At 40.7% G+C, this 22,059-nt stretch overlaps 2 protein-coding genes and 1 long non-coding RNA gene across 3 annotated transcripts in view; all 3 read left to right on the plus strand.

Moving 5' to 3' along the window:
* Positions 1-22,059, plus strand: part of LOC135936973 (pikachurin-like) — a 97,115-nt gene that overhangs the window by 31,066 nt on the left and 43,990 nt on the right. The gene's annotated exons all lie outside the window — the stretch shown is intronic.
* On the plus strand, positions 14,977-16,721 carry LOC135934663 (kinesin-like protein KIF18B). Its single transcript, XM_065476581.1, has 3 exons — positions 14,977-15,161; positions 15,213-15,621; positions 15,919-16,721. Exons 1-3 carry the CDS (start codon positions 15,036-15,038, stop codon positions 16,719-16,721), a joined length of 1,338 nt encoding a protein of 445 aa, XP_065332653.1. The 5' UTR covers positions 14,977-15,035.
* Positions 16,768-17,486, plus strand: LOC135936985 (uncharacterized). Its single transcript, XR_010574419.1, has 3 exons — positions 16,768-17,045; positions 17,107-17,298; positions 17,355-17,486. It is a non-coding gene; the product is annotated as an uncharacterized LOC135936985 (long non-coding RNA).

Raw genomic sequence — 22,059 nt, forward strand, 5'->3', positions numbered from 1 at the left:
CTGAATAAGCAGTCGACGGTGTGGAAAATCGCGCGCTGGCTGATTATTCATTCTTGGCTGTGCGCACTTGGCCCTGGAAAATGCCTTTCAACGAGACGACTCGTCGTGAATCTCGCCCAGTTTTTATGCAAACTGCTTCTCGCACTCATATTAAGCGGCTCGTCGTCGACGAGAACGATTTTCCGCCGAATCGTGCTTTTAACGACCGTTTCAAGTTTTCGCTTCGCAATGAAAGGGGTTTTTGAATGATCATGAGCAAAGTCTCGACTCTAATATTCATTTAGACTCTCGTGTTTCCAATTAAATTAATGCCGGGAGAGATTTGTAAAAGATTTTATCTTTCTCCACTATTTTCTTTATTAAAATATACCAGTTGAGAGCACGCTATTAGTAATAGAAACCGGCAATTATCATTGATTGCTTTGATTAACCAATTAAACGAGTGCTTATATTGTGATTCTAGTATTAATTTCTAAAATGCTGCATCAAAACTCCTAATACAGGAAACGTAAAACAACTCTACATTTGATGTAAATCGAAGAGGAAACTGAATTACAGATTTCGTTTATACATATCTCTCCTGACGTCAAAATTGCAGAGGAAAAAGCGTGAATTCATCTCTGGGCCCTACTCAATCAATCACTCCGAGTTCTCGGTAATAAAATTTTCCTGCAAAAAGGAGGCAAAGAAAAGGACGTCACCTGCTGGAAGCAGCCAGCGCGCAAAGATGAATTATGACACACGGGCGGAGAAACGAACTTGATTGCGTCTCTTGGCCGTCCATAAGAAATAATTTGTTCCGACGGACGCGCGCGCTCGAGTCTTTCTTTTCATGTTTGCGCTGAATGTCTCATGTGTGCACCATTACGGCTCGAATGTGTCTGCTCGGCACACATGTCATGGGATGCAGTCTTGTGCACTCGAGAATAAACTCGTGCTTGAAAGGATGAGTCGGTGCACACCTGTACATTGCGTCCGTAAGGCCTCAATCAGCTCGTCGCGTCACAGGCGATGGGATTGGTACGGACTGGTTCTTTGTACACTACATGTGACGAATGAATGTTTACTTACGACTTTATTGAATATATAGTTGGAATTTGATTTCTCAAAAGTTGGAAAAATGCTGCTTTTCCTATTCCTTTTTACGTCAGAAATTGGTTTGAACTCAATTCACTATCTGCTAATTGAATTGAAAGTAGATTAATACACAAGGCAAGTATGGGTGACAGTTGAAAATTGTTTGCTTCGTAGGGTAGCGTCAAGTGTTTAAGACTTCACAAAGGAAAATGAGAAAAAAATTGAAATCAAGATTTTGCCAATTTGCTCGAATATTTACAGGTCATCTTATCTATTTTGCGTGGCAGATTTCAATTCTTCTTGATGAGGTCTAAAATTGATCTTTTAACAGGCGAATTCATTGAAATGAAATTGATTTAAGAGTTCTAGAAGGTAGATGGTGCTTGCCATTTAACACGCGAACAAACTTTGCAGCCACTTTCCTCAAATTTTTACTTAGCTGAGACTGGATAAGTTTTGCTTTTGACTTAATCCTTTGAGTTTGGTTTATATATGAGCATCAATAAAAATTTAGGGTTTCAAAATGTCAATCTTTTCTTCTTTTGAAAAAAATCTTCCTCGAAACTAAAAACACATTATAAGTCGTCCCCAAATGAGCATGCTGTGGAAATAAATTATTTAAATCACGAGGTATATAAGAAATTATTGATTTTACTATCAGCACGAAACTAAAAATTAGAGTAAATTAAGGTAAAAAGAGAAAATGGTTGGGAGTTGAACGTCTCTGGCCAAAATTAGAATTTATCAGTAGAAAGTGGCAAAACGTTGCCCACTCTGTATGCTATTGAGCCTGAGTCTGGATGGCCATATTGCTGGAAAATGGGCCCATGAAAATAATAATAATAAATGAAGGCGGCCATAAAAGTGCGAAGGCAAGAAGAATGGACTGGAACGCCGTTTGCGGGCCAATCTGATGTGCTTTATGGTTGGATCAGCAGAATCGGCCAGCTCTGCTGCATCGGTCAGAAACCCACACTACTAAGAAAGGGTTGCGTGATCTACCGTTGGGGGAGGAGACGGACCTGCCCGCGGCATTATTGTTATTACGCGCGCTATTTGCGGCCCAAGAAGCCTGCTTTTTCCGCTGTGTTTTCGTTCTGTGTGTGTCGGCGGGTAGATTGATGTTTGCGCGTTTCCATGACAACATTATGACAGCCCAAAAAGCGGCCGTGTGTGCAAGTGGTGAATTATGGATACACCGCACCCAACGCACACACAAACTCTGGCTCACACAAATCCTTTCGTCAGAGCAAATAAAAAAGTGAGCTCGATTGTCGGGGTATAGTGCTGCTATTTTCCTGCAAACATGCGTTGGCGGGTCTGGGTACGTGCGTGCGTTCTCCACTCTGCTCAAATTTCGCTCTTGTTTGTCTCGGCTTTTCCAGTGGGAATGCGATACGCTGCGCCTTAAAAATCCCCCATTTCTGACCTTGATTATACACGCTCGTCCTTTTGCCAGTTTCATGGTAATGAGGGGACTGCTGTATGCTTGATAACGAGAAGGCTGTGTGGTTGCAAATTGCCCCTCGCGCGTCCTTCAGGGAGTTGCAGCAAACTAGTCTTTATGACTTTGCCAGTACGCGGTACTTCAGCCAGTTTGTGTTTATTTTTCTCTAAACTCAAATTAAGCCTTTTAAAATCCGACGGACCTTAATTTGAATCTCTTTTGTGGTGATTTATATTATTATTATTTAGTATATTGAAAAAGCATTGAATTTGTTATTCGTGTCTCCGAACAGTGTATTTATATTTTCAAATTCTGATCGACCGGACAATAATATCTATGAACTTTCTCGATTTATTCTTAACCTCAGTTGAAAGCAACCAACCCTTTAAATAAAAAAACTGCTCTTGAATTACTCTAAACTTGAAAAATAAGTGAGAACTGCCATAATTTTATAGCTTGAATAACAAATGATTCCATATAACAGTGTCATTAATCTCAGTCTATTTCACGGGGCCGGTGAACAGGATTCGTATTTTGGGTTAAAAGTGGCTTTTTAGCCTTGCACTTTTTCAACGCTTCCAGCCTTTTTTTAAGATAAGCTGGGCGCGCGCAAAAAGGCTCTCGGGGCTGCCGTGTACGCGATGGCAGGTGTCAGATTAAAACGCTGAGCAAGCGTAATGCTCATAATTAAGGCCTTTTGATGAGCACAGCCGACTAACTGCACGAAACCTGAGATTTTATTCTCACGCCTTTGTGCCGCTGAAGCCTGCAACCAACGCCGAGATACAATCGCCTCCTGCAAGCCGAGCTCCATTTAGTCATTAAGCATCGCCGCATCGACTATGTGTTTAGTGCTCTAATCATTTTCTTGGAGTAATAAATTTAATGGTTCGTGTGTCTGCAAGCATTGCTCATTAATAAGGGCTTTTTGGCCCTGCGATGGCTTGATACCAGATCAAAGCGATTGCTGGCATATTGCGGTAATCTAAATTATCCTAAAACTCATTAAATTAAGCATGAACTTATTACTTTGTACAATATTTGAAGTTGTTATTTATGAGATAACATTTTTTAGCAGAGGGTAATTTGAACATATTGCAATTTTTCTAGAATTCTGTTCCTGAACACATTAAGTAAAATATATATTAAGCAAAACTACAGTGAAAATTATTCTTTAAATTAAAAAAGAAAACATGAAACGCTTCTAAAAGTCAACCATGAACCAATAGGTTATCTAGTTTTCTTGAACAGTTTTCATAAAAGGTATGAAAGCATAAAAGTTAGGAGAAAACTTTTCGCGTTTCACCTCTCATTGTAACAAACTGCCAAAATAACAAAAAAGGTAAAGCTTGTCTATTCAGCTTTCCTGGAACGACGGTTACCTGGCATTAAGTCCAAGTACCGAAAAGTGGAGGGTAGAGGAAATTTGCTCAGCTGCGAGGGAAACAGCTCATAATTAATTCAGAGTGAAAACAGCAAGAACGTACGTGCCTCCCACGGTATATATATGCAAGAGAAGTAGAGAGAAAATCAACTTGGCCGTTTGTGTTTCGTCAGCCGGAAAATGGAAATCAATTCTCGAGCATACAGTCCACGCGCTGCACTCGGCGCCTTAAATAATTAATGTCCCGTGTGTACAAACACAGCGAATTTTCTGCTGATCCGGAGCTCTGATAAATTGCATATAATTACGTTGCGGGGCCACTGGAGAGCAGTTGGCTGCCTTTGTGCCGCGGACGCCGCCCGAGGAGCAGCAGCAGCAGTAAACGTAAATTGTCCCCGCTGAACATAAAAACAAACACAATGGAGCAGCGTCTGCTAATGAATGCAATAATGAATTAACAAATGGCACGCGCCCCTGCACTGTGATGCTGCTTGTTGAGCCCGGCGAGAGATGCAAACATGCTGGCTGCTGATTGCCACAGCCGCTTCGTGCCAGCCAGATACGGCTTATCTCTCTCTCTCTCTCTCTCTCTCTCTCTCTCTCTCTCTCTCTCTCTCTCTCTCTCTCTCTCTCTCGGCAGAGTTTCATTCAATTAGCACCCTGTGCTGAGCGCTCCTCCCTCAAATGATACTATGTGTGACGGCGGAAATGAGTATGAGGTGCTTATCTTTTACATTTTAAACGTTTTCAGACACATCGTCTCAAAGTTATGACTTCAGAAATTTTTAAGATAAGATTGTTCCTATCAGAGCATGAGGATGTTCAAACAATATAATCCAAAATACATAGTAGAAACCAGCACACAATGTATTTCATGCATTTACTACAAACTGTGATTCATCTTCTAATATAAAAATTAATGTCTTCCCTTTTGCGACTCACTTCATTTGGTCTTAATTTTTCGTGTCCAATCACAAATAAATACAGAAAGCAAATAAGGGATTTTCCCTTTATTTCTTGTCAATTGCTAAAATATAACACTTCTATTCTAATTCTAGATTTTTTTCAACTGGCGCAAAGGGTGTCAACTGCGACTGATCTAAAAAAGATCTAAAAATTGTGTCCTCCCAAACAAAATATTAACTACTGAAAATGAGATTCCTAAAAACATTATAATTTTCAAAGGAAGTGCTGGAATATGGATTTGAGTAAAATATTGAATAGCTCAATATGATTTGATATTAAAAAAACATACACGTATTTTGAAACGCTCTATATATATAGGTTTATCAAAAATTAGACGTCCGGCAGGTAAGCTGTACTTGGCTCATGTTGGGACCTTTACCCACATTTTTCGATTAGAGAGGCTTGCGGCAAATTGAAGAGCGTCTCTGTTGGCCCGCAAGGTTCTAAGGCAGACCACACGAGGGAAATTTGAGGCACGCGCTCAGCCTGAATTATGCGGCCGGAGAGAGATCTAGCCGGTGATGGGTAAATTTTCGCCGAGAGCTATCTAAAGAATCCATCGCCAGGCTCGGCGGCCTTGTAAATTGGCGGAACATGCATGCGAAACGACTGTTCTACATGCACACCATTTTACAGCGATCCAATGCTCAGAGTGAAGCTTAATTGGAAACTCGCTACGTTCACTTTGGCTGCAGATTAAATTTAGTTTATTCAAGACTATAATTTTTTAAATCCTTCGGTGAATCCATTTGAGTGTCAGCACTATAGATCACAATATAAAAGTTAAATTTCTTAAGCGCAGCAAGATTTTATTTCTAACCCATTGGGATAATAATATTTTCTCCCCTGACATTCCATTTCCTCGATGGAAAACTTATATCTGTGCGGGAGTTATTTGACAACTTTTGGGAGCAAGTTTCGATTTGTGGAAGCGAAAGGTCGAGATGAGAGTGACGAGCAAAGGCGTCGAAGGCTGCAATCACAGCTTAACATTTTGGGCCCCCGGAGGGCTCTTCATCATTGACGAGCGGCTTTCAGATACGATAATTCAGCCGCAGACACGGAGAGCTCGAGATACGGAGGATGATTTATACCAAGTCACGCGCCAATCCTTCACGCCGTTCAACAACATCGCCTATTTTTTATTTCGTCTCAATAATAAAAAACTCGTTTAAAAAGGAAATCCAATTATATTTAAAAAATTATCTTTGACTTAAAGGTTTTAAGATAAAATAAAATAAGTAATTTTATTTACACCTAAAAATTTAAATTTCCATCATAACATTTATTTCACTAGATAAAAAAATCAACAGCATATAAATTGTAATTTGCTCGCCCCAGCCCATCAGCTAGTGAAAATTGCGGAGCAACGCAACGTGAGAAATCAGAGTGAACGCATAAAACAGCCGCGAATAAACTGTGTGGTGGCTTGGATTTACTCTTTATTTCCAGTGCAGCAATTTACGCTGCTCTGTGTGCTTTTGGGCAAGACGCGATTGCTTTAACAAACTGCAAACGAATAAATTCCGCCCGCACAACTGCGCTGCCAAGTTAAAACGTGTTCTCTCCGAGTGTACCGTACGTACACGCTGGAGAGCACTTTTGGCCAATCGAGTTTTGCGAGCGCAACTTTGAACATAAATGCCACCCTCTCTTATTGGAAAAAGGAAAGCGCAATTTACGGCCACCTAGCGCAACATCGAAACCACTTTTTGAAAATAAATTATTCCATGATTTCTGTTTGAAAGCAGTTGAAAAAGTTTTTATCGCATTTTTGAAGTGAAATCTCCCATGAGATTATAAGATTTCGAATGCGCAAATTCGGATTCCGCGCTGGAGAGATTTTTGCGCCATTTAACCCAGAACGGAATTTTATGATTCAGAACGTAACGGAGTAGAAACGGGTGGAAATAGAAAATCTGGATCTGTGCCGGTCGGTGCGTTTGTCTAGCCGCGACGAAAGGCGAGGTCAGCACCAAATTTCCGGCCCATTGCCGAAAAAGCCAACTATGGTGCGCTCGAGGCCACAAACGGCATTATTTTCACGCTGGGTATATTGATTGTGCTCAGCCGCCGCAAATAGGCTGCTGCGAGCGAGCAGAGGACAAAAAGCTTCTTGCACGGCGCCATTTATCACACGCTTCCACCCGCAAATGAAGCGAGCGAGCGACCACTTGACGCGCCTGTGACTAAATATTCCGAGACGCCATTTTTCATGTCCACCTCTCTACTCAAAGCGGCGGATAATTAGGCAAAGGGACAAAAACTGCTCCAGCTTAGGAGGTATCGTACTGAATTGGGCCTAATCAAAGGGAGTAAAAGTCGCTTTCGACTTTGAGGAACGCGCAAAAAATGGGCGACAGTAAAGCAGCGGAAAGCTGGAACACTTTCCCTTTCCCAAGTACAATCACGCAGTGCCATGTCATTTTCTTCTTTGATCCTGCGCCCAATGCGTGATGGAAAGGCTTCCTTCAAGCTTTTCAAAGAAATTCCGGGTCAAATTGGACACAGTTCCTTCTTTCAGCAATTTGGAAATTTCGACAAAGTCGAGATGTTTGGGTTATTTCTGGAACATAACAAAAAGAAATCCAGAATATTAATATTTTCCCTGCCTTAACGACACTTCTTCCTGTTCCTTTCCATCAGGAGCAAAATGGCAGCTTATACAGAGCTACACAAAAGAAAGTAAGGATTTTTACCGGTTGAGAGGCAAAGCGGGTGTAATTAGTAGCGGACGCAAAGTGGCACAACTCGGTTAAGGATAAATAGTCTTTGAAGCGGACGAGGCGGAGAGCGACTCAAAAGGAGCTCAAGCATTTGCATTCGCGCGTCACCGGACTGACGCAGCAGCAGCTTTTTAATTTAGACAAATAATTCGAGCTTAATGAGTCAGGCTAAAAGACGCTCGCGAGAAACGACTACCTTAATTCGGCAAAAAAAAAGAAAAACCTTTCCTTTGGGACGTGCCAAAATAATATTATTGAAGTTAGAATATTTCTTGCATTTAAACTTTTAGCAAAGATCCGAAATTGAAGAATGGCTCTAGATTGGACAGCAATGGGCTCCTGCAGATCTTGTCAAATTCCCACTTACCTTATCAATCACATTTTTGCAGGATGCGCAGCATTGCCAAAATCCTAGTTACAACTTGCATCTTACTCCTGAAATTTCTGGACTTTATTCTGTTCTACATATTGATCCAAAACATTTTCTGGATTTTGCGCCTGAAATGAACGTCGTAATGGGCGTGCTGGGTCACCTCTTCAGAACGAATTTTGGCCTTTGACTGCCTGATATAAAGCTGTGTTAGAAGGACTGACAATTTTTGCTGTCCAAACAAACAAATCTTATTGTTACAAAGACTTAGTTTTTCAATCTAAATCCCAAAAAAATTGTCTGCGAGTGTCTGCAACGAGAAATGATAAAAATCCCCAATTTATCACATCCCCTTTGCTGTTCGGAAATAGGAAAGAGCGGGTCTTTGTGCCGAAAAGCAAGCGTGACGGTACAGGAGTGAGGCCTGTGTGTTCGGTTCTTGCCTTCCGCTCTCGCCCTCTCGTCAGCACCCCACGGGCGGCGGCACAGGCGGTCGGCCGGTCGGGTCACGATCGATAAAAGTGTACGTTTTTACCTTGGCTATGCTGACACGCGGCGCGAAGGAAGGGAGCGTGCATGCAGCATAGGCGCAGCAGACCCGTCGAGCGAGCACCACTTACACACTCTTTCGGTCCCCTTCGGCTGACTGCACGCCGTTTGGCGCCATTCACTTCAGGCGCCGTCTCGTGCCAGCAGCTTTTAGAATTTTGTGCATCTCTCAAAATAATGACCACGCATGCATCTTGAGAGCACTCTTGTGCTGACTCGCAATAAGCGAAAAAACGCACTTGGTGTGGAGAGGAACTCGGATTATTTTAAATAGGCTCTAAACTTGAGGCAAAAATTATTTTCAATCGTAAAGTAATTGCTATTGAAAATGATAAAATGTGCATACCCACTCAAAAATCAATATGTGAATTAATAAAATCATATTAATAGTGCAACATTGAAATATTTTTTCGTTCTTTTTTAATTTTTGGTGTAATATTCTTATAACCAAGAAATAATAATCCTGAGGTCCAGAAAAAATGATTGGCCAGAAACGCTCTGCAGCGCCTTGAAAGCTTTCAATTGGAAATGGTGCAATTACCGTTCAATATTTACCCCTGTCAGCCGGCACGATAGCTGAAAGCATTTTTTATGCCTGGCAAGTGCTTGTTGGTATGCATGCTCACATATATATCGGGAAAGTGGTTCCCCGAGGAAGCGATTGGCGTATCCGATTGTACAGGAGAAATTTGGCCCGATACACGGCTGCGTAGGCATCGATTTTCCATAAAATCGAGGCGACGACTACTCTCTGTTCTTATTTTTATTACCTGGCTTGGCTCGGCACACACGATGATCGCCTTACGTGAACGGTAGAGGCGTTGCCCTACGACCATCGTGTTCTGCCCGCGGCTAATCCGTTAATCATACTTAGCGGGGATGGAGATGATGCGTTTGCGTTCGATCTACGTCAGAAGACTCTTATTGAACGACGTGAGCTAATCAACAGTAAGTCCCAACGCTTAAGCATTATTTTTTTAACAATTTCGTGCATATGAACTAGCAAAAAAGAATTGTGTTAAGAATACAATAAGATTTAGCATTAATATGTTATACTACAAATGTTTGTAATTTTTCAACGTTTCATCCTGCCATTCCTATCACATAGTGATATTTATTTGAGCAGACGAGTGAATCAGTGTGGTTTGGTTGAGAGTTCCCAAATATAGAAGGCCAACAGATATTTCTTAGCCAAATACATAGGGCCAAACACAAAAATGCTTCCCCTCTCTGTTGCTGGTTAAACCAAATATTTTCACTGATTCGAACAAACAGTATTTTTTCATTAAGAGCATTAAGTCGAACTTTTTTTGAGTTACTGGTTTAACAATTTTAAAATATTCATTACGAAATTTGCTGTTTGAAACAACTACCAAAACAAAGTTTGCTAAGCATATTTGAGCCCAACCAGTGAGTTTTGCTGATGCTGTAGTTAATACTAGTTGTGAAGTACAGATGAAGTATTTTCAAACAGTCTAAGAATCAGGGATGTTGATCGTTTTTCCAAATTTTTCTTGGGTGATTAATAATGATTTGAATTTTGTAAACAGCAGCAAGAACTGGAAAAACTATCGATTCTGGATGCTTTTTATCAGCCCGCTGTGAATTTTATTTTTTAATTTTACCGATATCGCCGAATTAAAGTATAAATCACTCAAAATGTTACAAACTGCTCTCAAAAATTCTAGATACACCGATAACATAAAAACCTTCCCCTCTTAGTCAAATCCATATTAATTAAAAAATTATCCCAACTATCTCCTTTTTTCAAGTATTTAAAATCTCTTTTAATTTGCAATTTCCATCCATTTAATTCATATTGAAATTAACACAGAAACTTAACCTTTCGACTTTCGAATGCTATCTGCAAACACTATTGTATAAAAACATTTTCAGCTTGAGAAACTTGATCGCGGTGTTTGCAATGCTTTTCCAGCAAATTTTCTGTGATGATTAATGGAGTCTGTGGCCGCAGCGACACTTCCTACTTTGCTCTCTCTCTCTCTCTCTCTCTCTCTCTCTCTCTCTCTCTCTCTCTCTCTCTCTCTCTCTCTCTCTCTCTCTCTCTCTCTCTCTCTCTCTCTCTCTCTCTCTCTCTCTCTCTCTCTCTCTCTCGTTCCTTCACCCTCCTTAATAAACGCAGACACGGCTTGCACACACACCCTGTCGAGTGTGGTCGCAAGCCGCCTCGAGTTTAATATTGCCGCCGCTCGCTGACTGCACTACACGAGAGAGGCGCACCCCTTTGTTTCGGCCAAGATTCCTTCCCTCTCGCTCACTCGCTCCACAAACTAATGATTCCACGCCTTCACAATATTTCAAGCAAGCTGCTTCTTATGCACGAGTGCATTTCAACATTATTCCACAGCATTTACATAGTTGAAATATTCATCCCTGCTTAAAATTAAAATCCTTCTTTTCCAAGCTTATAGATTTGTTAAATTTAGGTTCAGATTGGTTCAGAAAAAATCATTTGGTAATATTCTTTGAATAAAATAATTTTTTGTCCTTTAGAAGAGGCAGAAAATGATATGCTGCGGAATATTGATGCATGTAGTTTCTAACTATATATATACGCTCTGCTCCACAAACAATCCGTTTAAGAGATGTAACCACAATCTAGGATAATTTCAATTTTATTAAAAAAGATAAGCAGAAAAACTTCATATCAATCAAGCTGGCAATAAAAGAAATAGCATAATTTTCCCACTTGTTCTTGTCTTTCCTGTACCGCGATAAATTGAGATTAAAAATCCCATTTTCCTCGCTTTTATCCTGGAGCATTCAAGCGCTGAGCTCTCTCGCTCCCACGTTCAGATTAAATAAAACGCAAATTCAATTTCGTTTTCCACTGCAGGGCGCCCTACTCCATTTTGCTCGGCTTTTATTTCGTCGACGAGCAAAACAATCAAGTCAAACTAGACGCGCGTCGAGTGAGCGAGCGAGCGCCTTGGGTTAGCGAGCATGCAACCCGCTTGTAGCACTTGTTGTGCCAGTTGCATACTCTCCTACCATTCCTTAAATTCACTCTAATGGTTTAATTTTTGTGAAAGTCAAGGCAAAGGAAGAAATTAAATAAGATTGATTCTAATCGTCTTTTGTTCTGGTAAGTGAGACCTTCAAATTTAATATTAATGAAACGTTAAAAATATAATTGTGTAAAAATGAAAAGCCATATTGAAGAGAACTTAATTAATACAATATTACGTTATACTGGGAAAGTCAATTTTAAAAAAGGGACAAATTATTATGCATTTAAGCATCACCCTCGCCGCTTTCTCGAGTTTCGAATGAAATACAACATGCAGATGCAATGCTGATGGTGCGGTGAATAAGCTTTGGCAGCTTTGACGTCGTAGGAAAGGAGTCAGGTTTGTCGGCGCAGTGAGGAAATTCGGGCCGGAAGGACGCCTTTGACTGGTTGTGCTGCCGCTGACTGCGGGAGATAAAAGGACAAGGAAACACAACAAACAAAGCGCGCGGGTCGTGCTCTCGGGACTAGTCAAAGGCAAGGCCGATAAGAGATGAATACCAAGGGACCCTTTTGAAAACAGGGCCTCACGTGAATGCTCATATGCTAATTTGATTATGCGTCGGTGAATTATTTAAATTGCTGCCTGCGCGCACAGAGGTCATACGCATAGCCCAGCCTGAATGGGTAATTGCACAGCTGGAATTTTCATTAAACGCGAATGAATGGCTAGGGGCATTAATACGCAAAACGGCCAGTCAAATTCGTTTAAAACTGTCAGCCCGATGGAGTGCATGCTAAGCCAAAAATTCTACTCAGTAAATTTTAGGGAAAAACTGGCATCTGAGTTATGTAATTGTAGACTGAACAATGCATGCCAGTATATTAGTTTAAAGCAGCAGCTGGTATTTATCAACTGACTATATTGCTAACTTAAAACATTTAAAATTTAAATCATTGTATAATGAATTAAAACAATTCATTAAATTTCCTTGCTCATCTATTTTCTCCAATAAAATAATTATGTCAGATATTATTAAAGCTTTGCGGAGCTTTTGTACACATGCCGTGTACAAGGAGAAAAATGGTCGCAGGAAAAATCAACGCCACACACACGACAATTCCATTAGTCAGCCGCAGGACTAAGTCGTCCATCAGCAGTTGAGGTGGAAAAGCGTCGTCCGACCAGCCTGACATAGGCAGGGTAGCTGATCAGAATTCATGGGGCGCAGCGGGGCAAGAAATGCAATCGATGCTCCTAGAAACTTAATTACAGCCGGCAGTCCTCGCACCCACATGGGAGCCGCTACGATCGTGGAGGGTTTGAGTTGACCGCAAGAAACTATACGGAGGAGAAAAAACAACCGACAATATATCCAGCAGATTACGACATCAAGAATACCCAAACGATTTCTGTTTCTGCTCGAAATATTTTCTAGCGTATCATACAAACTCCTTCTTTATTGAAAGTAAAATTATAATTTAGCTTTAGAGAGCTTACAGTGTTGTTCTTTCAAAATAGATTGGTAGAGCTTTCACAAACTTATACATACTTTATTACTTGTCTCTATATCCAAAAACTCTCTATGATTAATAGTTCCAGAGAAAATAAGGAATAAAAAAGAAACTCATACAAGAATTGCCACCCTTCAAATATTCATTTGGATAAAATCAATGTTAAATTATGAAATAGGTTTGCAAAACTTAACTTGACTCTTTCACTCTGTAAATATTTTCCGCAAAGATTGCTCAGCGATCGCTATTGAATGTTCATTTTGATTTCCATTTTTTTGCAGACAGGGATAAATTTGTTCGAGGGACATACTGGCGCAAACACGATGTGCTCATTCGAGACGTGTGTGTTTTCATTGGACGTAATGGGCTTACTTAGTGCGGAGGGTATAATTATAGCACGATGGTTGCTGCCACATTGTGTGTTTGTGCTCTGGGGTAATTATTTTGTCTTGCTGAGCCACTAATTCCACTTGTAATAGAGCACTTCAAACGGCGATTACGTAATTTAACTAGCTTGCTCGATGACAGCCTGTGAATTACTAATTATGAATTTTAATTTATTATATATCAGTATAATGGCACACAAGTGGGAAACAAAGGTGGTGAAAATAGGGAGTTTATTTAGTAAATAAAATCATGAAATTTATCAATCAAATTTATAGATTAAAATTTCTTACTGGTAACGTATTGTCAGAGTTTTACCTGACGATATTACGATCAATATTATTTGTAACGAGGCAATCAATGTAAAATATTCGGGCCCCCAAAGGGGAGCGTGGAGGGAGAGTCTCAGGTCTCAGGTTATACAACCACCTCTCACGGAGGGGAGCGCTCGCACTCACACACTCGCGATCTCTCTTTTCCTGCTGTCGGCGGACCGGACATGTCGAGCCACCTCTCGCTCTCTCCCCTGCTCATCCCTTGGGTAGCCGCAGTGTAATACTATCAGCGCCGTTCACATCAATAAGCCGCCATAGGTATGGACTTCAAACCACCGACCCTACTTTCCTTTATCGACTGGCTAAATAGGCAGTCAACCCCTTTCTGTAATTATGGCTAAGAGAATAAAGCTCCGGACTCGTGAGGAATCGGTGCCGCTGACACGTATTATGTACATAATTTAACTCGCTAAAACGTTCAGGAAGGATATTTAAAGTTTAAATTTTAAATGACATTCAATATTTTAACAATAATTGTTATATCCCAAATATCTACTCAGGTATTTCATGAATGTGAGCACGCAGAGAGTGCGAAGTATGGAATAAATTAGTCTATCTCTAGCAGTCAAACTGAGCAGTTCTTTCCTTTCTCCTTCCCGGCCACCCCGCAACAACATACATTTCAATAATTATATGCGTTTAATAATAAATTCATTCATATTAACAATTTATTGATTGCAACAATAAAACAATATACCGTGGAAAAAACGAAAAAATAACAAGGAAAATCGTTACAGGCGCTATTTGCGAAATATTGTTGGTAAGTACAGTGTTGGGATGGTTCATAAAAAATAGGCACAACGCAATGGGAGAATTTCGTTAAGCATGTCTACCATCCTTGACACTAAAGAAATTGAACTGACTGCTCAAAAGAACTCCGGGTTTTCAAGAAGATGTCCAGGCACGGAGGAAGCATAGTACTTGCCAGGAACTCAGTCAACCTAAACCAATTCAAGGTTCTGTTGCGGATTAGACCGTCGTCCAAGAAAGAAAGAGGCAATCCCAACAGCAAAAACGTTTTCGAAATTATTGACGAAGAATCTGTGGTCTTTGACCCAAATGAGAACAACGATTTACTCGCCATGTATAGCAAGAAGCGGCAGCCAAAGAACCTGCAGTTCAGCTATGACCACATTTTTGGTCCAGAAACCACTACTGACGAAATCTACGGTCAGTCTATTCGGGACGTGATAAATCATCTTCAGGATGGCTACAACTGCACGAGTATGCTCACTACGTTCCTGTAAAGAATATTGTTGATTTTTAGTAGTTTTCGCCTATGGTGGAACTGGAGCTGGAAAAACATTCACGATGCTTGGAACACCTATGTATCCAGGGTTGACAGCCCTCTTGGCGGAAGAATTGTATAGCACTCTGATGGAGGATTGCATTGGCGTCGAAATCATTTGTTCTTACCTGGAAATTTACAACGAAAATGTTTAAATTCAAATTATTGACATAACGCAAGCTAATCTATAAAGTGAACAGGTGCACGACCTTCTATCAGACATCCACCCGCCTAAGGCGCTGCAGCTGCTGGAAGACGGTTCCTCGGTGGTAGTCAGCGACCTGAGTTGGTTCAGACCTTCAAACGCCGAGGAACTCATGAGCATCTTACGGACGGGAAACTTGCGACGCTCTCAGCTGCCGACAGACACAAACAAAGAATCTTCTAGGTCACATGCAATCTTCCAGGCACGATTTAGCTTTCAAATGCACACATGTTTGTTAAATTTATGGGATGTGAAGGTGGCAGTGAGCTTGAAGAGGAGATTTGGAACATTCTGCTCTAAACTGTGCTTGGTTGATTTAGCCGGTTCTGACAGGGCTTCGTCACACACCGACATGAGACGCAGGGTCGAAGGTGCAAACATCAACAAGTCTCTCCTCGCATTAGGTTTAATTTTTACTTATTTTTTAGATTTACTTTGGGATTAATTGACACTTCATTTTATTAAATTTTATAGGGTACCTTTGTATTTTCTATTTATTTAAATTGTTTTAATTCATATATAAATATAACACAGCAATTTCCCTTGGTCCGGTCATTTCTATTCAAACACATTTTTACGTACAATAAATAGCCTGAAAATGTTAAATTCTAACTGTTGAAATTGACTGCCCAGAAACTAAAATATTAAAGATGAGTTTTTTATTCTTGTTTGTTTAGTGTTTTTTGTTTTTACATCGCTAGGCAGTTGCATTGATGCTTTGGCCGACGGTCTGCAGCATGTTCCTTTTAGAAACTCGAAGTTGACGAGACTGCTGAAGAACTCTTTGGACGGAAACTGCCGCACCATCATGATCGCCAATGTTTCGCCTAGCAGCCTCGCCTACGACGACACCTTCAGCACCCTTAAGTACGCAGCCAGGGTCAAGTACATCAAAAACTCTGTCAAGAAGAACCTAGTGTCCGCCAGGAATGCATCAGTGTCGGCCAGGGATCTGGAGGCTGCAAAGGTGGAGATCGCCCTGCTCCAGATGGAAATCGAATCCCTGAGAGTTGAAAATCGCGACCTGAAGACGACAGTGAAAGAACATGTCTGCGTTGCTCCCGAATTCAGGGACAGATTGCGATCGTGTTCACCAGTGAACGAACCAGATGATGATGATGACCTTCCCTTCACCACCAGGAATGAAATCTATTCTGATCCCGGATGCAGGTCGAGCCTCCAGTCATCTGGCTCGGTTTTTGAAGAGCCAGGTATGAGTCTGGAAAAGCCGCGGCCGAGAAGTGAAAGCTCGTATGAAATTCCAAGAATCAGGGAACCATTATCTCGTCGCTCAACTGAAATAATGGAAATTGACTCTCCAAAATCAACGTTCAGGGAGCATGCCGACGTTATGCCTGAGTTCCGAGATTATTCGCAATCTTGGTTAGCGGAACCTAAGCAGCAACGATCTGGCATAGTTCCCATCATGCCTGTGCAAGAGCGGCAGGTCTTTAGAGAGACGTCACCTCATCCAAATCCTAACACTGAGAGAAGACAAAGTTAAGTTTAAAAAATATGTTTCACAGTCTTTTAACTAGTATATTCACTAAATCAGGTTTAACTAAACTACAGCGAGCTGCAAAGCAAATTGATTCTAAGACTGAGACCAAGATTGACGAGAATCAAAATCGTATTTTCCTTTGGATCGCTTTATTAGTCGCCAGCTTCTGTTTTTTGATGCTCTTCACCTCCATATTAGTCCAAAGATGGGTCGTGTCTGGAGCAAAGCATGAAAATCCTGAGTTTGATGGATTTGTTCAGATCGGCATTTATACCGGCAAGAAAAGCTTTAATGTCGGGCAAGGTTGGAACACCACGGATTTTCAAAGTGAGTGATGTGAAATTCATAAAAAATCACACGACTCATCAGTGGGACTTGAATAAAAAAGTTGGAGAGTTGGTGCTCATGGAAGGCGGAGAAATCGGTCTAAATGCTGACAACCTTTGGGGAACAGTGATCACAATGTACACCTGCATTATTCTAGAAGTCAGTGCCATCATCCTTGCAATTCCGGTGCTCTTCTGCCCTGCTGAACTCATTCTCGGTTTACGTGGCTTGAGCGTGGTTAATTTCCTCTGTTGTAAGTTTACCAATTAGCTCTGAAACAAGATACTAGAGTAAAATTTAAACAAAAAGTCTTAGCTAACGTGGCTACGTTAATCTGTTGGATGTGTGCCTATTTCAACGCCTTCCAGTACAACGTGTTACCCCAAGCTGAATTGAATGACATGTGGAGTTCGACCGGACAAGCATATTTTGGATTTTCTTTTTGGTATACATATATAATATATATTTCTTAAGAAATGATAAAAATTATGTAATTTTTTTCTGTAGGTTCCTAATCTTTGAATCCACTGTCCGGGTACTGTTGGCGATAGCTTTATTATTTAAATCAATAGGGAAGCCATTCAACAAAAGACCAGCGCTCGGAGATAATACTACTTCATCCGCTTCAGCCTAATTAATACACCCGATGATTAATAATATTGCTCAATTTCATCTTAAAACCCCTCTGATATACGTAGTGGAATGACAGATGTGTAACTTTGGATGTACATATTCATTCAATAAGGAGGCAAACTAGCCCCATTCTTAATGCTCAGGAGACACATCTTTTTTACTTCAGTGCTCAGCGTCAGTCATTTCACCCCGAATGTCGTGTTCTTCCCTCTCTTGGCGCAGCAGTTTCGTGTCACAAAGCTCGTGAAAACGGTCCAGCGCAGCTTCTTTCCTTCGCTCTGCGTGCGTGTGTTTGGGGGGATTAAAGATGGATGGATGCGGTGTGGAGCCTTCGAAAATAAAAGCTCCCCCTCAATCTCAGCGGTGGCAGCTACTGCACTTTGCTTATAATTCCAGGTGAGCGTATTTCTCTCGCACTTCGCTGGAGAATCGCTCGCTCGCTCGCCCAGCCTGCCCGCGGCTGATTAAGATGGATTGCTAAATAGGGAACAGCCACCCTAGGCAATCACTTTGTCTCGAACCACACACCGTAGCGGATCCAATCACAATTATTTTTAATTATCTAATGTGCCAATCAAGGAGCCTATAGCAGATAAGTCCGAAGTACCTCTGGCAACATTAAAATATTATAAATCTTAAGGGAGGAAACATATTAAGTTACATAAGAAATTTCTTTGTTTTAGACAAAAATGTTCAAATCTGTTAAAAAGATAAATTAATAATAAAAAATTTCGTGAATAATGTCATGTGAATAGAATTTTATATTTAGTTAAAATTTCCAAACAGCAATTTCAAACGATCGTGCGAATCGTACAAACCCTATATATTTTCTAATTTTGATAAATCAGAGAGTTTACTTTCTATTGTTTGCAGTTCCCTGCGCAAAGTGGAGTCCTTACAATGTGACACCCCATGTTGCCTGCTTGGGTTTTAATCCGTAAAACAAACTCATATGCACGCACAGCTCTCATCCTTCTCGCTTGGATGCTTGTCACTCACGCAAGCCCATTTTGCCGCCAAGGAGGAAAATAATTATAGCGATATCAGACGCCGTCGCATTTCTTTTGAACTTGGTCTTTTGTTTTGCAAACAAAAGTCGATTGGAACGATGTGCTCGCGACTTTCTTTCATCCCCTTCAAAACTGGTTCACTTGCGGAGAAGAAAGAAGTGAGTGAGTACAAAAAGCAATGCTCTAAAAAAGCAACACAGTCACATTAGGCATTGGTTTTGTTCATTAAGAGGCTTTGTGTCTTTTACTTTTAAGTCATTCTGAAATCTATTACACATGAGCAGTGTGCACATTTCCCGGCTTTAAAAGAGCTTCTCTTTCTAATTTTGCTTTTCTCTGGGGAGTTATCAATTTATAAAATAAATAATGGGGGTTCTCAGCTACGGTCATCAGTTGAGTTTAACATTAAAACTATAACAATCATTCCGAGTATATTCATCAGTATGAAATGCATTAAGAAAAACTCTTTGAATTAGAAAGATTGCCAGGAATTTGCACGATCCTGAGATTTCCTCACTGGGATTGACCTGAGCAGTGTTTGTTTGAGAAAGGGGTGAGTTGAGAAAAATCGACGGAGATAGCAGGGAACTTCATCAAAGTTAGCACCTCGAGCTGCGACGTAATTTCAAATAACTCTCGGCAGCGAATTTCCCAGCTGTGTCCCGCAGCGTGTCTTGTTAAAACTTATCCTTCCTCCAGATAGAGCAGTGGCTTAATAATCCAGTGAGCGCACAAAGAGAGAAAAATCAGTTCACAGGAATTCCAAGTGCGCTTGTACAGTTTGCACCACTACAGCATGATGCACAGCAAATGATTCAAATCAACCCAATTAACAACACTGAATGGTTCATATATCATAGTCACAGACTTAAAAATTTTTTCTTTTGCTGCTGATTTATAATTTGTGACTAATAGGTGAAAAATAAATAGGTTTCTGGGTTTTAGTCCTCAAATATTCGAACGGGACTACTGTTTTATTGTTAAATTAAATTTGGAAATTGCTTCCCACAAAACAGATGTTTGTAGCCTAAACTTCAACAACTCTTTAATATTTGTGCCGTAATTAAGTTGTCAAGGTGATTCTCGAAATCAACTTAAGCTATACATATGTATTATTTTGAAGTAGGTGAGTGAGACGAGTAAGGAGAGGTCTTTTGTTGTCTGGTTCAAACTGAAATCTAGCTCGAGTGTGTTTGTGTGTATGGCAACGTGCGCGAGTGAGTAGAATTAGAGTGAGTTTCCATAGCGCGATCAATACTTTAAAAGTGGCCGAGTTATGCTCTCGCGGGCCGCCGCTCCTGCCGCACCCCGTCGCCGCACACTGTATGCAACCCGCATTGCTCGCGCAAGTTGCGGAAACTCGAGTTTCGCCGGTTTAGTGTTAGTGCATCTTACGCTGGTCGATAGACACGCTCGCACAGGCCATGTACACCCTGCATGACGGCGTGGAAAGCAAAACAGCTGCTTTTATGAAGGATGCAAGCCAGCGCTCGACATGCACAGCTTGCAGGGAGGAACATGACGAGGATTTCTGTCATGCAATTTAAAAGTTTTTAAAGTACAGAATGTAAATGGCTGCATTATTCGTATTTAACAGCGCTTATCCAGCTTTCTATTTGGTTTTTTTATCACTTTTTTCCTTGTGGGATTATCAAGTTATTTCAAAGACATAAATTATGTAAAATGCTTATTTGCTAACTTAAAAAAAAAAAATTAACAAAAATTTCCTCACCACCCAGATTTTTAAACATATGTATATCGGAATCCCTCCCTCGTTTCATTATGGGAGCAAAACAAACGGTGTTCAGAGACGCATTAATCTATGCATATTGTGACCTATTCAGGTTCAACAATAAGGCCGCTGCCACCCTTTGTTGGCGGGTTCTCGAACTCACACTCAGGACGGCCCTAACTCGCTTGTTCACCCCCGATTTAACACAAAACGCACCCCTGCCGCAAACGACTAACTCAATTATTCAGGTATTTCACGTGTTTGCGAATATAAATCATCGGTGCTCGTGCGCACAGATTATCCACCACCCTACTCATGCTTTGTTTGCGAGTACAGCGCTTTGAAACGTTCACAGGTTAAGGGGAGTGGTAATTATTGGGGAGGATTTGCAAAATGTTTGATCAGCTTTGTTAGCTAAATGTTTCTCGTGCATTTTTCAAGGGGAGGGAGAGCTTGATTAAATTCATGTTTTGTGAGATTTCATCTCTGCATTAAAAATTCAAGTACCCTCATTTCGACAACTCGGGAAGTCAAAAAATATTTAGAAATATTCCACTTAAATTAAATTATCTAGGAGAGAGGCCTAAAGCGGCGAGATATTGCAACGTCATTGATTATTTTTACAATTTCCTGCTAGTTCTGGATGCCCTTTATTAATTTTTTATAATTTATCGGTATTTTTTGTAAACGAAAATGTTTTCATTTTTGATCCCCTGCAATACTGAAAGTACCGTCAGTATATAAATTAATGTTAAAGAATGCAATCTTTTTTACTTTTATTTTTTAAAAGAAGTGAAAAAAAATCCGAGAAAATTGAAAGTAACGAGCTTTTCTGCACATAAAGGGGTGAGATAAAAGCAATAAATTGTTGCCTTTATCTTTCGCCTTGCCATGGAAATGCAAAAAACCTTACACACACATATATATACAAACACCCCGCCTCTTATCGCGTATGCCGACGCTTATGTACAAAAAGGCGCGCATCAAATAAAAGTAAATTTCCCCATCCCTTGCCGAGTGGGGGTGTGTTGTCATTACGCGGCGTTTGACGATGAAATTACAACCATAAAGGCGGCTCGTGCGTAATGCAATAAGCAGCCCTCGCAAGTAAATTGCGGATGTATTAGACACGTGTATTGCGGCCTCGACAGGGGTGAACATCCCCGTTGGTTGGGCAGCCGGTGGCGTGCGGGGAGCAAGGTGTCGCTCAGCTGGCTGCTGGAAAATATTTGCATACGAAAAAGAACGCTCACTTTTTTCGCGAGAGACAGGGGGAAAAACAGGTGCAGCCGACGACAGAACTCTATTCAAAGTTGGCTTTCTGATTTGAAATATTCACGGTATGTGTGAGTGAAGGATTGCAATAAAGTTTTATCTAACCATTTAATGTAAAAGGAGGCATATATCTTCCTTTTTTATCATATCATAGGGCTGAATGTTTGAAACCAGTAGATCTTTTATAATTTGTTTAATCTATGCATCAATATGGTTTCATTACATGATTTGTAAAATAGTGACCAAATTATTTGATAAACTTTTACCACTGTCTCGTCTGAGATAAAATCAATCTAACTCAGTCCCAAGCTACCAGAAAAAATGAGCAGTGAACGTTAGTAACCTTATTAATTCTGTCTGCTGT

The sequence above is a fragment of the Cloeon dipterum genome, chromosome 1, assembly GCF_949628265.1.
Source record: "Cloeon dipterum chromosome 1, ieCloDipt1.1, whole genome shotgun sequence".
Taxonomy (NCBI): Eukaryota; Metazoa; Arthropoda; class Insecta; order Ephemeroptera; family Baetidae; genus Cloeon; species Cloeon dipterum.

Excerpts from the sequence above, each read along its gene's own strand:
- LOC135934663 (XM_065476581.1), top strand. The coding sequence starts at position 15,036 with ATGCTTGGAACACCTATGTATCCAGGGTTGACAGCCCTCTTGGCGGAA. Across the intron at positions 15,162-15,212 it reads TGGAAATTTACAACGAAAAT|GTGCACGACCTTCTATCAGA; the intron begins GTTTAAATTCAA and ends TAAAGTGAACAG. Across the intron at positions 15,622-15,918 it reads CAAGTCTCTCCTCGCATTAG|GCAGTTGCATTGATGCTTTG; the intron begins GTTTAATTTTTA and ends TTACATCGCTAG.